The sequence below is a fragment of the Ahaetulla prasina genome, chromosome 4, assembly GCF_028640845.1.
Source record: "Ahaetulla prasina isolate Xishuangbanna chromosome 4, ASM2864084v1, whole genome shotgun sequence".
In the NCBI taxonomy this organism is placed as follows: domain Eukaryota; kingdom Metazoa; phylum Chordata; class Lepidosauria; order Squamata; family Colubridae; genus Ahaetulla; species Ahaetulla prasina.
Window position 1 is genome coordinate 20,059,286 of NC_080542.1, and position 14,579 is coordinate 20,073,864.

Here is a 14,579-nt window from a genome sequence, read left to right on the forward strand (position 1 = left end):
TGAGATCATGTGACCAACTGGCTTCTGACAAGAAAAATGAATGGGGAAAGATGGAGTCATTTAATGACAGCATGATTCACTTAACAATTGCAGTGATTTGCTTAACAACCATAGCAATGAAGCCATAAAATCGGATATGATTTATTTAACAACTAAAATTCTGGACCCAACTCTGATCATAAGTCAAGGACCATCTGTATACACCAGGGGTGGGCAACCTTAAACACTTAAAAAACCACACAGGTCCTAACTGGAAGCCCCCCGTTCAATTCTGGAGTCGACTGAAAGTTGAGTTCCCCCACCATAGAGTCCTCCTAGCGCAGCATCCTTTTTCCTCTACCTTTCCTAACTGAAAGCCCTATCAATTGTAGAACTGACAAGCGATAGGGAGCCGCAGCAGAGGGATGAAAGAGCCACATGTGGCTCCAGAGCCACAGGTTGCCGACCCCTGGTATACACTAAGCTTGACTAATTTTAACCTTAGTTTGCTTCTTATTCCTGGCAATGAATGTTACACAAACCCAGCTTGGAGGTTTAATTTCTGCTCCATATATTATGTAAACCAGAAAAATGGTTAATTCAGTATGACCAAGCTAACCCTAGTGGGAAATATTGTCAGTGAGAAGTTCTTTCTTGCTGCCAGATATGACTGAAACAAAGAAACAAGTCTATATTTTCATTTATTTATTTTTATTTATTTGTATCCTGCCTTTATTATTTTTACAAATAACTCAAACATAGCCAACATACATTCCTATTCCTGTTTTCCTCACAACAACCCTGTGAAGTGGGTAGGGCAAAGGCAGGACTTGAAGTCACAGTTTCCTGCTTTTTAGCCTGGAGGCTTAACTACTAGACCAAGCTACCTACATTTCCTTTAAAAAAAAATTGCCAAGGCAAACAATTCTAGAGAGTACGTGATGGATCCATATCTTTTGTCATGAACTCATTGTTTTCACGTTTTCCTTAGGATCTATAAAGTTTATTTTCCTAAGATTAAACAGTCTGCACTTAGAGGATGTGAATCACACTTCAGCACTATAGTAATCATTTGGACACTTTAGGCATGACTAACTTCCACTTCACTGATTTCAGTGAGGTTGAAGTATGAGTAATTTTCTCTGGATCTGATCTCAGCTAAAGAAACACAGACTATTTCTAATCTTGTTCTATCCCAATACAAATGAACTCAGGTTTCTATTTTTAGTCTTTCCCCTTGAACTCACTTGTCGCTTTCTAGATATAACCGTGCTATTTTCTCTTTAAAATCCTCAATTTATGACTACAATTGAGCCCAAAATTTCTGCTGTTCAGTGAGTTTTGCCTCATTTTATGACCTTTCTTGCCACAGCTGTTAAGTGAATCATTGCAGTTGATAAGTTAGTAACTCGGTTGTTGAGTGAATCTGGCTTCCCTATGAACTTTGCTTGTCAGAAGTTCACAAAAAGGGATCACATGAACCTGGGACACTGCAACCATCATAAGTATGAACCAGTGGCCTGCGCATCTGAATTTTGATCACATGATCATGGGGATGCTGCAATGGTCATAACTGTGAAAAACAGTCATAAGTCAAATTTTTCAGTGCCACTGTAACTTTGAACGGTCACTAAGCGAACTGTTGTAAGTTGAGGATTACCTGTATTATTTTCTTGCTGCCAATAAGCTCAACCCATTAACACAACCAGTTGTAATTTGTTTTAACTGGATGGTAGTTAAGATAGCTCTTAGAATAAAAAACAGAGTAGAAACCAATGTATTGGTAGTCCTTAACTTACAACCATTAATTTAATGAGTAACAGAGCTGAAAAAAGTGTCGTATGACTGTTTTTCACACTTACAATCTTTGCAGCTTCCTCATGGTCACGTGATCAAAATTCAGACACTTGGCAACTGGTGTGTATTTATGATGGTTGCAGCAGGGGTGAAATCTAAAAAATTTTGCTACCTGTTCTGTGGGTATGGCTTGGTGGGTGGGTGTGTCCTGTGACTGAGTGGGCGTGGCCAACTCAATGTCACTCACAGCCATGCCCACTCAGTCACAACCCCCCCACCAAGCCACGCCCACAGAACCCAGTAGGGAAAAAAAAATAATTTCTATTCTGCCTTTTCCCTTTCCGTCGCCACCTGTTCTCCCTTCACCTAGGCCCCAGAGCTGCCATCTGCCTCAACGGGGTCGGGGAATGCACCATTCCCCAACTCTGGCCTTTCTCCGGAGCTGCCGCCCACTTACTACCCGCTCGCTGCCTGCTCACCCTTCGCCTTTGGTCAGGGGCCGGGGCCCAGGGATGCCCCATCCCTGAGGCCCTGGAGTCGCCCTCTACTCGCCGCTTCCTCAACCGGATCTTGCTTTGTCTTGCTTCCTCAACCAGGTCTTGCCAAGACACCAGCCTTGTCCCGGAGCCGCCGCCCACTCTTCCTTCATCATGCGGCATATACTTACTTTCCTCCAACGGCTGGCTGCCAGGAAAGGCAAGCGTCCAAAAGTTACTGGAGTTGGTCTCCTTGAATATGCCACCTTGTTCTATGCGCCGGCTGCGCAAGCACACACCCAACCTGCCGCTGATAAATAAATGAAATAAATGGTGTGCACTTGCGCAGTCGGTGCATGTAACAAGCAGCAATGGCAGCGGCATATTCAAGGAGAGGGACTTCAGAAACTTTTGGGTGCTTGCCTTTCCTGGCAGCCAGCCACTGGAAGAAAGTAAGTATACGCTGCGTGGCAAAGAAAAAGCGGGTAGCGGCTCCGGGACAAGGCTGGTGTCGGGGAATGGTGCCTTCCCCGACCCAGTTGAGGCAGGCGGCGAGCAGGGGGTGGCTCTGGGGTCTCAGGGGAATGAGGTATCCCTGGGCCCTGACCAAAGGCGAAGGGGGAACAGGCGGCAAACGGGCAACAAATGGGCGAAGAAAGAGCGGGCGGCGGCTCTGGGGAAAGGCCGAAGTCGGGGAATGGTGCATTCCCTGACCCGGCTGGGGCAGGCGGTGGCTCCGGGGCCTCGGGGAATGGGCCCCAGCCCCTGACCTAAAGGCGAGCAGGTGGCGAGCTGCCTTCCCGGTGTTCCGGTGTCCAGCTTGCGAAGGCTGGACTGCGGGCCGTGGAGTGGTTCGGGGGCGTGGCCAGCCAGCGATTGCTACTGGATCGGCAAACCAGAACCAAACTCCGCTACCTGCTCGCCCGATCCAGTCCGATCCGGTAGCATTTCACCCCTGGGTTGCAGTGTCCTGGTGTCATGTGATCACATTTTATGACCCGACAAGCGAAGTCAATGGGGAAGCCAGATTCATTTAACAACAGTGTTTACTAACTTAACTGCAGTGACTCAATTAACAATTGCAGCAAGAAGGGTTGCAAAATGAGGCAAAACTCACTTAACAACTGTCTTTAGACAGAGTTATTTCTCTGTGTCATATAATATATGTGGGTATATGCATTTATTTGTTTATTTATTTGTTTATTTATTTATTATTTTGTCATGTTTATGTAGTGTGTATTGGACATGTATGCAACGAAATTTCATTTTAATGTATGCCAATTAGTGTACATTCAAAGTGACAATAAAGTTATTCTATTCTATTCTATTCTATTCTATTCCATATTTTCTATTCTATTCTATTCCATATTTTCTATTCTATTCCATATTTTCTATTCTATTCTAGTTTAGCAAAGGAAATTTTGATTCAGTTGTGGTCGTATGTTAAGGAACTACCTGTATATCATCAACAGTAAAACCAGAATAATGTGATTATGGAGAGTTAATTCAGGGTAATGGTTAAAGGCATTACCTGGAAACCTAGAGGTCATGAATTCTAATCCTGCTTTAGGCAAAAAGTGGAAGGCTTGGGGCTAAACATTCTTTTGGGAAGAAGGAGGCACGGACTCATCTATGCGGTCATGAGGAGTCAAAATTGACTAAAAAGCGTTAAAAATATATTAAACATTAATTCTACTTTAATTGATCTTTTCTTTGAAAACCAAATGAGAATAGGTTCTGTTGAACATAAATGCTTCACAGTGGTGGGGGGAAGGGATGCAGACTTTAAATTTCACATTATCTTTGGCCATTATCTTTTTATTTCTGTTGTCACCACTCATTTCCAGAATGCTGTGCAATGCCAGCTGACAGAGAGGAAGGGTGGGAGACTGTGTGTCTACACACAAGACCAAGTTGCTTCATGCATTATTAATTTCTGTGGTAAGCTGAGCCCTTCATAATTTACCTGTATGTTAATTACATTCGTGGGAAAGAGTCAGCATATAAAAGTCGCTTTGTGGCAAAGCTGACAACACGGATATTTTGTATGTTAGCTGTCACTCTTGGAAAGAAAGCTTTTATATTAGATAGGAAAATGAGCTGTTGGCAAGAATCCATCATCCAGGTAGGAGCAGAGCACGCCCTCTTACCATTTTGAGCATGTTAATATTTTATCCTCTCCAAAAGACAATCTGTCTTTTAGCCTGGAAGCTGGAACAAGGCTAAATGTAATTCCTGGAACCTGATTCTAATATACATGGACAGCCAAAACAAAACAATGCCAGCTTCCTGAAGATGTGTGTCCCAGCATACGCAAGAGTACAAAATATCGAGTTGGGATAAATCAATAGAAACATTACCTAATGCACTGATGATGTTCCCTATTTAGAGACTAAAACATCCGCAGGCAAAACAACCAAGCTCAGAGAGCACCTAATGATTCCACAATCCATCATTGTCCTCTCTACTTCTATGACAGGTCTTCTGACCAATCACAATTCTCTGCGGAGCTGAGGTAGTTTTTATTTATCTGTATCCTGCCTTTATTATTATTACAAATAACTCAAGGCAGCGAACATATCCAACATTCCTTCCTCCTCCTGTTTTCCCCACAACAACCCAGTGAGGTGACTTTGGCTGAAAAGGGAACGACAGGCCCAAGGTCACCCAGCTGGCTTTAATGGCTAAGGCAGGACTAGAACTAATTTCATAATAACAGAGTTGGAAGGGATCTTGGAGGTCTTCTAGTCCAACCCCCTGCCCAGGCAGGAAAACCTACACCATTTCAGACAAATGGTTATCCAACATTTTCACAATCTCCTGGTGATTGGCCCAAAGTCACTTACCCGTTTTCATGCCTAAGGTGGGACTAGAACTCGCTGTCTCCCAGTTATTGGCCCAAAGTCACTCACTTGGCTTTCATAGCTAAGGCAGGATTAGAACTCACTGTCTCCACTTTCTAGCTTAGTGCCTTAACCACAAGACCAAACTGGTACACAGAATATTTCAAAGACTTCACACAATCACTGACTTGTGGAGCTCTGTTGATGGATGATGCAGTCAGCGCTTTGATGATTGGATGATATAAAGTACACACCTTCTGAGGTGAACCCCTTCCCAAACTGCTCCAGAAGACAGTTCAGAACAGTAACTTAGAATGAAACAGCTGTTTTTGGAATCCATTCTCTATCATAAAGTTTTAAAATTATGGCAACTTGAAGATACATCTATTATTCAAAAAGACCTTGATCATCTAACCGTTTGATCTAAAACTTGGCAACTCCAAATCTCAACCAGCAAATGCTCAGTCTTACATGTAGGAAAAAAGAATCCAAACACTAAGTACTCGCTTGATGGACATTACCTTACAGATGACCCCCATCCCATTAAAGACCTTGGAGTTTTCATGTCAAATGATCTAAGTGCCAAAGCCCACTGCAAATACATAGCAAAAAAGGCTCTAAGAGTTGTAAACCTAATCTTGCATAGCTTCTTTTCCAAAAACACTACACTACTAACCAGAGCATATAAAACATTTGCTAGACCAATTCTATTATACAGCTCACCTGTTTGGAACCCTCACCATATCTCTGACATCAATACAATTGAACGTGTCCAGAAATATTTTACAAGAAGAGTTCCTCTGTAAACAACAAAATACCTTATCCCACTAGACTTGAAATCCTGGGCTTGGAAAACTTGGAACTCCGTCGCCTTCGACAAGACCTAAGTTTAACTCATAGAATCATCTATTGTAATTTATTTATTTATTTATTTATTTATTTATTTATTATTCATATTGTCCTATTGTTTTTCTTTTCTTCTTCATATATAGATATATATATAGGTCTTTGGTTAGAAACCTCAGAAAATATATATATATATATGCATCTGCCTATTATGCATCTTCTGGCTGCAAAATGTTGGGGGAGGCAAGCTGAACCATATAGTAGAAATTGCCCTTTTTCACATCATTTCCACCAACACCCCCCCCCACTCTCCAGTCCAAGTTATATTCCAAGTTAATTGCACATCCAACCCATGACTAAGTTGGTTATTAACTACTCATGAACGTTCTTTAGAAGAAGGGTCCAAGAAGGTTATTTCTCTTTGGTTTTGTGGCTGGGGAACATCTGGAGCTTAGGGCATCATGGAGACAGAATCACCAACCCTCACATCTAAAACGGCGGCCATCAGCAACGTGGCAGACATTCTGGTCATCAGCTTTTACTTCCTTGTGGTCATTGGCACTGGCCTTTGGGTACGTAGAGGTCACTTTCTTCATGGGATGTAACACTGGACTGAAATTGCTCTGCTGGTAATGGGGCAGACTTTCAACCATTCATTTAGTGACCATTCAAAGCTACAATGTCACTGAAAAAGAGACTTATGACCGTTTTTCACACTTTTGACCATTGCAGCATCTCCATTGGTCAGATGATCAAAATTTGGGTGCTTGGCAACTGGCATGTATTTATAACTGTTGCACTATCCCAGGGTATTGTGATCACCATTTGTAACCTTCCCAGCTGGCTTCTGACAAGCAAAGTCAGATTCGCTTAATTATCGCATGACTCACCTAACAACTGGAATGATTGACTTTGAACAGTTGTAGAGAGAATGGTCATAAAGTGGGACAAAACTCACTTAACAACTGCCTTGCTTAGCAGTGCAAATTTTGGACTCAATTGTGGTCGTAAGTCAAGGACTACCTGTACCTCTGGGATTCAATGTCGATTTCCTTGCCAAGCAAAATTTCAGAGGTGGTTCAAAGGGTCTCTTAATTTCCCTAAAAATGATTTGTTTTAGCCTCACAATACTGGAAGCAGTCAGTAGGATTTCCCTCCAGGGTTGGATTACCTCCAGATTGAAAACTGGCTTCAAATCTGCTGATAGCCAAGAAGGGAAATCTAAATCAGGATGGACCGCTTTTAGAGAAACATGAAAGAGATTTGGAAATGCTCTATTTTATCTCCATATCTTTATTTTTTCACAAGAGTGTATAGGCCAAAAAAGTTGTTAGTTGTAGTTACGACAGTTGTTAAACTCAAGAAAGTCTTTATCTCTGGGCATCCTTTACTTAAGGGATAAAACTGAGCAACCATCAAATAAAATAGAACTCTTGCTGTTTATTTAGACAGCAGAAACTTTATTATGGCTTCTATTTACCAGGATCAGGAGAAATTCTGGTAAACTCCATCAGATGCAGATACATTTTGAACCACAACAACTTCTTAAAAACTCCTTTGATTCTAAGGTGCTAATTATTTCAGTCTGCTTCTATTATAATGGTATGATGTATTTTTCCCTAATATATTACTGCCATTTTCTTCCTTTTTTATTTGCTGGAATAATCCATTTAAAATGTTTATTTGCTCCAATTTATAAACTACCCAGGGAATCATCTTTTAACGGGCAACTCAATAAAGTGTGCCAGAATCTAGAAATCAAATATTGTCTGACAAAGGCATTTTTAATTAGCAAAGCAACTGATTGAGTTATCAAAGTTACCATAGAGTGCAAATAAAAGTGCATGCAATGTGTTCAAGGTGTCTAACCCAAAATCAATAATATTGAGTCAGTTGTGAAAAGGTAGGCAAAGCACTTAAACAGTGACAGTGTTGGGTACAAATAAGACAACACCACCTGCAGCCCTTTTTCACAAAGTCCTCAGCCCAAATGCAAGCTGACAGGGTGACTCGTGTGCATTTTTATTAAACTTTTTAATCCAGGCTGTTAGTGTCTTGTCTTTTTTAATTCCTGAACTTATTGCTCCAGGGGGTTAATTATTATCCTCAGTTACACAATTCAGGAATGTACTGGAAGCTGGTAATGAGTAAAATTGAAAAGATGAGTGAGTGAATTGTCTGTTCTTTAAAGAGTTACAGTCTGCTCCCAGGCACTGTTTTCTAGTTTAGTCTAGAAATTCCTCCTTTGATACTGATTAAATGGGATTAAATGGTTATGTACCTCATATGTCAAGCTGAATCATATTAGCCTCATTTATTTATTTATTTATTTATTTATTTTGTCACAACAGTATATATAAGCATAAGCATGAAAATAACTATATAATATATAAGCATATTTATAAGCATAAGTATGTAATTATTAATTGGATATAATGAAAGGAAACAATAGGACAGGAACGGTAGGCATGTTTGTGCTCTTATGCACGCCCCTTACAGACCTCTTAGGAATGGGGTGAGGTCAATAGTAGACAGTTTTTGGTTAAAGCTTTGGGGATTTTGAGAAGAGACCACAGAGTCAGGTAGTGTGTTCCAAGCATTAACAACTCTGTTACAGAAGTCATATTTTCTGCAATCAAGACTGAAGTGGTTAACATTAAGTTTAAATCTATTGTTTGCTCTTGTATTGTTGTGATTGAAGCTGAAGTAGTCTTCAACAGGAAGGACATTGCAATAGATGATTCTATGAGTTAAACACAGGTCCTGTCGAAGGCGGCGGAGTTCTAAGTTTTCTAAACCCAAGATTTCAAGTCTGGTGGCATAATGTGTTTTGTTGTATTCAGAGGAGTGGAGAACTCTTCTTGAAAATTTTTCTGGACACGTTCAATTGTACTGATGTCTGAAAAATGGTATGAGTTCCAGACAGGTGAGCTGTATTCAAGAATTGGTCTAGCAAATGTTTTATAAGCTCTGGTTAGTAGTGTAGTGTTTCTGGAGAAGAAGCTACATAAGATTAGGCTTACAACTCTTAAAGCCTTTTTTGCGATGTAGTTGCAGTGGGCTTTGGCACTTAGAACATTGGATATGAAAACTCCAAGGTCTTTAACAGGGTGGGGGGGTCATCTGTAAGGTAATGTCCTTAATATCTGGCTTTATTTCAGGGGTGTTTGCAGGGCATGGCTTAAAAAAGCCAAAATGGTAGCGCAACAGTGCAATTAAAGCTCATCCTGCATTGCATGTAAAAAAAAAAAGAAGCTTTGATCACACTGCCATACCCGCCATCTTGGCTTTTTCGACCATGCCCTGAACATATCCTTCCTTTACTTAGAGCAGTGTTTTTTTTAACTTTGGACCTTTGAAAAGGTCTGGACTTCAACTCCCAGAATTCCTCAGCTAGCATCGCTGGCTGGAGAATTCTGGGAGTTGAAGTCCATATGTCTTAAAGTGGGAAGGAGAGGAGTGAGGGGGGGATCTGCAAGGAGCTTCAACATGGAGGTATGCTGACCGCAGTGGACAGATCTGGATTTCGGTAGAGGACAATTTGGGAACTTGATTTTGCTTTCTTCACTATGATACCCCTATTATAGACCTCAAATGACTCCTGTCAGTCCTGATTAGAGGTGGTTCCAAGGGCTACGAAAAGAAAAGTAGGGCTGCAGAGGGAAATCATGATGCAGGAAACACTAATACTTGTGGTTTACACCCGTGGTGAAATCCAAATTTTTTTACTACCGATTCTGTGGACGTGGCTTGGTGGGCGTAGCAGGGGAAAGATACTGGAAAATCTCCATTCCCATCCCACTCTGGGACCAACCAGAGGTGGTATTTGCCGGTTCTCTGAACTACTCAAAATTTCCACTACCGGTTCTCCAGAACCTGCTGGATTTTACCCCTGGTTTATACCATTGTAGGAATTTAGCACCCACCCCCCTCCTAGAAGAATGAAATATTTTAGAAAATATTTAAAAAGGCAGAATATATTTCCCTGGATGAGAAATGGAGAAACATGTTTTAAAGACAAAGCAGCTTCTTGACTCCCCCCACCTTTGTCAATGGGCCATTAAAGCCTCAACCAAGCTCACTCATTTTCCCCCACCTTTGTCAATGGGTCAGATGTAGAAACTCATTCTCCCCACCTTTGTCAATAGGCCATCATCATCTGCAACACAATAGAACAGAAACTCACCACATGGCAAGGCTCAGGCAAGCTTGAGGGACAACCTACAATGTTAACTAAGACCCCTAGACCACCTGGGAGTTTGACAACCAATCAGGGTACTCTTCCTGTGCCCCAGAGAGTTCAAAGCTCAGAAAAAGCATAAAGCCAGGGAGCGCACAGGATCTCGCCCCTTTTCTGTTCAGGAACTCAAGCCATGTGATCCTGACCACCATTAAACCATCTTTCCAAGCAGTCTCCATGTTTCTAGTGTCTTTGTCCCTACTTGGAACTGAACCCAGATGGATATTTCTTCCAACACCACAAACTATGCTTAAGACAACCAAGGGTAGCAGATGTGATATTCAGCAGGTTCTGACCAGTTCTGGAAAACCAGTAGCAGAAATTTTGAGTAGTTTGGAGAACCGGCAAATATCACCTCTGACTGCCCCCATCCCCATCTATTCTGTGCCTCCCAGCGAGTCCCAGCTGATCGGGAGGAAATGGAGATTTTACAGTATCCTTCCCCTGGAGTGGGGAGGGAATGGAGATTTTACAGTATCCTTCCCTTGCCATGCCCACCAAGCCATGCCCACAGGAGCGGTAGTAAAAAAAAAAATTGAATCCCACCACTGCAGGGTAGGATGTGTTATGTGACTCAGATTATAAATCCTCATTATCTTTCCTCTTTCTCTTCTGGTTTGTAGTCCATGCACCGGATTAATCGAGGGACAGTAAGGGGATATTTCTTGGCTGGAAGGAAGATGGTGTGGTGGCCGGTGAGTGACCAAAAGAGAGAGTGGGGAGAGGAGACAAGAGACCCCAATTAATTGAGGGATGGGACAGAGGGCACTCAACAAGATTTAGAATAGGGGATCAAAGCAAAGTAAGCAGAGCAAAGTAAAGTTACAGAAGGAGCAAAGTAAAGTTACAGAAGGAAGAAGGAAAGGAAAATCAAGTGTGTTATTTGGGAAGAAGAAGGATATGAAACTATCTGTCAGTGATGGGCATGGGGATTGGACTAGATCAGGGGTCCCCAACCATCGACCCAAGGACTGACACTGGTCCGTGGCATGCCAGAAACTGGGCCACACAAACAAGTGAAGCCCCATTTGTGGGATGCAGGCAGCATATGGAACCACACAACCTCCGGTCCACAGATAAACCCCTTTCCACGGAATCAGTCCCTGGTGCCCAAAAAGTTGAGGGCCACTGGACTAGATGACCTCTACGGTCCCCCAATCATAGGATTCTATGAAGATGCGATAAGAATAGGCGAGAAAGAATAGCAACCTAAGTTACTGGATGAACTGGGAGACAAGACAATAGATTTGGAAAGTCAATATGCTTTTTTTTTTTAAAGAAAATTTGGTGGTTGTGTTCACAGATTGGCGCTTCTCTCTTTGCCAGCAACATTGGCAGTGGCCATTTTGTGGGATTGGCAGGCACTGGAGCAGCGAATGGCCTGGCCGTGGCAGGATTTGAGTGGAATGTAAGTAGCAGAGAGACAAGATGGAGAGTTTCCCCAGAGCAAGGGTGGGCAACTATGGCCTCTTTAAGACTTCTGGACTTCAACTCCCAGAATTCCTGAACCAGCCATCGGAGTTGAAGTCCACAGGTCACAAAGGGGACATAAGTTGCTCACCTTTGCCAGAGAGGAATCCCCACAAGGGGATGTAGCAAGGCCTGCTTCATTTGCTGAGCAGAAAGCACCAGAATACTTTGATTAGTCCCTGATTTGCCCCTCCCCATCAGCAGAGAGAAAAGGAGTATCTACAGGGTAGGGGGGTCAAAAAAGGCAAGATGGCCCCCACAATCGTGCAACGGTGCACATTAAGAGACAGCAGCAATTTGATCATACAATATGAATGCCGCCTTTCCTTTTTTTGATTCCCACCGTGCCCATGACTCTGTTGCTGTGGGAGAAATTTTTATCTTGTCGATTTTCACAGATAATCAGTAAGAACTGACGATGCAAAGCTAGAGGAAGCTTCACCTGTTTCGTTTCTGCCTGTCATGAGCTGCAAATTAATTGTCCAGAAGCTTTGATGAGAATTTTTGAGGGAAAAGAAAAAGGTGGAAACTTGATCTATCCTGGTTCTCACTCCATTTTGTTTTCTTTCTTTTTAGGCTATATTTTTTGTTCTTCTCCTGGGATGGTTCTTTGTTCCAGTTTACCTCTCTGCTGAGGTAGTGATTTCTTTTCTCAATCACACATTTCTTTATTTGCTTCTCTGTGGCATTTTTTATCTTCCCAAATAATTCAGCTCCATCGTTCTCTCCATCCATCCATCCCACTTTTCTTCATATCAGCCTTGCAAGGTAGATTAAGCTCAAAGAAACAGTGCAGCCACGTATCTGGAGTGAGCTTGCCAAATGCCAGCCTCCTCCCAATTCTTAATTTAACCAAACAGGACACATTTCTGTTATTTTATGCAATATAAAAATTAAAGGGCTGGGAAAATATGTTCCCTTTCCTAATCCAGTAACTGGGGAAAGTGTCCAGCCGTTAATACTTTTCAGACAGCATGCGAGGCTGGTGACAGAAAATATCTTGCCACCTAGTACGCTACCTTGAGCATGCCAAACCCTGTCAAATCTTCTTGACACAGAGAAATTCCCTGTGGATGGGCTCCAACTTCCGACAAAACCTCTGATCCCAGTGACCAACCCTGATTGGATTCTGCAAATCCTCTTGTGCTCTGAAAGTGTTGCAAAACACTTGAGCTGTGTATTAAACACTCTGGCCTTTTGGGGATCTTCTGACATTATGGAAAGAAAAGAGTCAACTGGGTTTAGTGATTAAGGTGTTGGCCTAGAAACCAGGAGATGGTGAATACTAGTCCCACCATATAACTGTGACTTGGTTGGTTGACTTTGGGCCAATCACCAGGAGATGGTGAGTTCTAGTCCCGCCTTAGGCATAAAAGCTGGCTAGGTGACTTTGGGCCAATCACTAGGAGATGGTGAGTTCTAGTTTCACCTTAGGCAAGAAAACCAACTGCATGACTTTGAGCCAATCATCAGGAGACAGTGAGTTCTAGACCCGCCTTAGGCATGAATGAGTGACTTTGGGCCAATCATTCTCTCTCAGCCCAACCCACCTTACTGGGATGTTGTTGTGGGGAAAACGGGAGGAAGAAGTAGTATTAGTATGCTTGCTGACTTGAGTTACCTACATAGTAATAATGGTGGAATAAAAGTCTGATCAAGAAATAATAAATAAATGTAACATTTTCTCTGCTCCTTCCCCTCTGTAGGTCATCACAATGCCCCAGTACCTGAAGAAACGTTTTGGAGGCCAACGGATCCGTCTCTACCTCTCCATCCTCTCTCTTTTCATGTACATCTTCACCAAAATATCAGTAGGTCATTTTTCCCCAGACTTCCAGGACACAGTAGCAGGTTGTGGAGAATATTTGGAAATCTCTTTACTTTTTCCTTTTTAGGAAGGCTGGTATAAATGTTCTCATGGCTTTTAAATTCAGATTAACCTGCACATCTTCCTGTGGCATTTCTGTTCTCTCACCTGCAGGTGGACATGTTTTCTGGTGCTGTCTTCATCCAGCAAGCCCTGGGCTGGAATATTTATCTAGCTGTCATAGCGCTTCTGATCATAACCACCATTTATACCGCGACAGGTAACTTGGGTTCTTGGGATGGGAATGAACTGGGTACATTGAGGTAGTCCTCAACTTACAACCATTCATTTACATTTGAAGTTACAAATGTTGCTGAAAAAAATGACTTAGGACCAGCCTTCACACGTATGACCCTTGCAGCATTCTCCACAGTCATGTGTTCAAAATTGGGGCATTTGGCAACTGGTTGTGTATTTAGGACGGTTGTAGGGTCTTGGGATCACACAATTGCCATTGTCAGCCAGCTTCTGACCAGCAATGTCAAGGGGGGGACTTGGATTCGTTTAATTATGGCATGACTCACATAACGACTGCAGTGATTCATTTAACAGCCATGTCAAAAAATGTCATAAAACTGAACGTGAGACACTTAACAATCGTCTTGCTCAACAACGGAAATTCTAGTTCCAATTGTGGTTATAAATCGAGGACTCACCTGTATTAAATAGGAAGCAATGGTGGGTTGCTACTGGTTTGCCCCGGATTGGGCAAATCGGTAGCAGCAGCAGCAGGCTCCACCGACCCACCCACCCAGACGCTTCTGTGCATGTGCAGGTGTCGTGCGCAAGTGCGCACACCCACAAGCGAACCGGTAGCAACAGGTTTTGAAACGCGCCCCTGATAGGAAGCTGAAATTCCTGGGCAATGTGCATGTGGCACCAAATACCAAAAAGGGAGCACTTTGCACATGTAACTTTGCTTCGTGCACACACAGGCACTCGTCAGGGCTGTGACCAGGAAGAGAAGTTGCCCACAGGTCATGCACGTGCCGGATAAGGTACTTCCAGTTTCCAATGCACACATGTGTGCCGGCCAGCAAGTCTTCAGGTTATTACTGCGC

At 42.6% G+C, this 14,579-nt stretch overlaps 2 protein-coding genes across 3 annotated transcripts in view; one reads left to right on the forward strand and one right to left on the reverse strand.

Moving 5' to 3' along the window:
- Window positions 1–14,579, reverse strand: part of LOC131197082 (putative carbonic anhydrase 3) — a 68,980-nt gene that overhangs the window by 46,295 nt on the left and 8,106 nt on the right. For both annotated transcript variants that reach the window (XM_058180713.1, XM_058180711.1), the window contains one exon: window positions 2,444–2,562. In XM_058180713.1, coding sequence (XP_058036696.1) covers window positions 2,444–2,562 — 119 coding nt within the window. The remainder of the gene's footprint in view (window positions 1–2,443; window positions 2,563–14,579) is intronic.
- SLC5A2 (solute carrier family 5 member 2) overlaps window positions 6,403–14,579 on the forward strand; it is a 30,003-nt gene continuing 21,826 nt past the window's right edge. Inside the window, exons 1-6 of the mRNA XM_058180718.1 lie at window positions 6,403–6,513; window positions 10,805–10,876; window positions 11,485–11,589; window positions 12,228–12,287; window positions 13,358–13,462; window positions 13,633–13,738. Of these exons, the coding sequence (XP_058036701.1) occupies window positions 6,403–6,513; window positions 10,805–10,876; window positions 11,485–11,589; window positions 12,228–12,287; window positions 13,358–13,462; window positions 13,633–13,738 (559 nt within the window). The remainder of the gene's footprint in view (window positions 6,514–10,804; window positions 10,877–11,484; window positions 11,590–12,227; window positions 12,288–13,357; window positions 13,463–13,632; window positions 13,739–14,579) is intronic.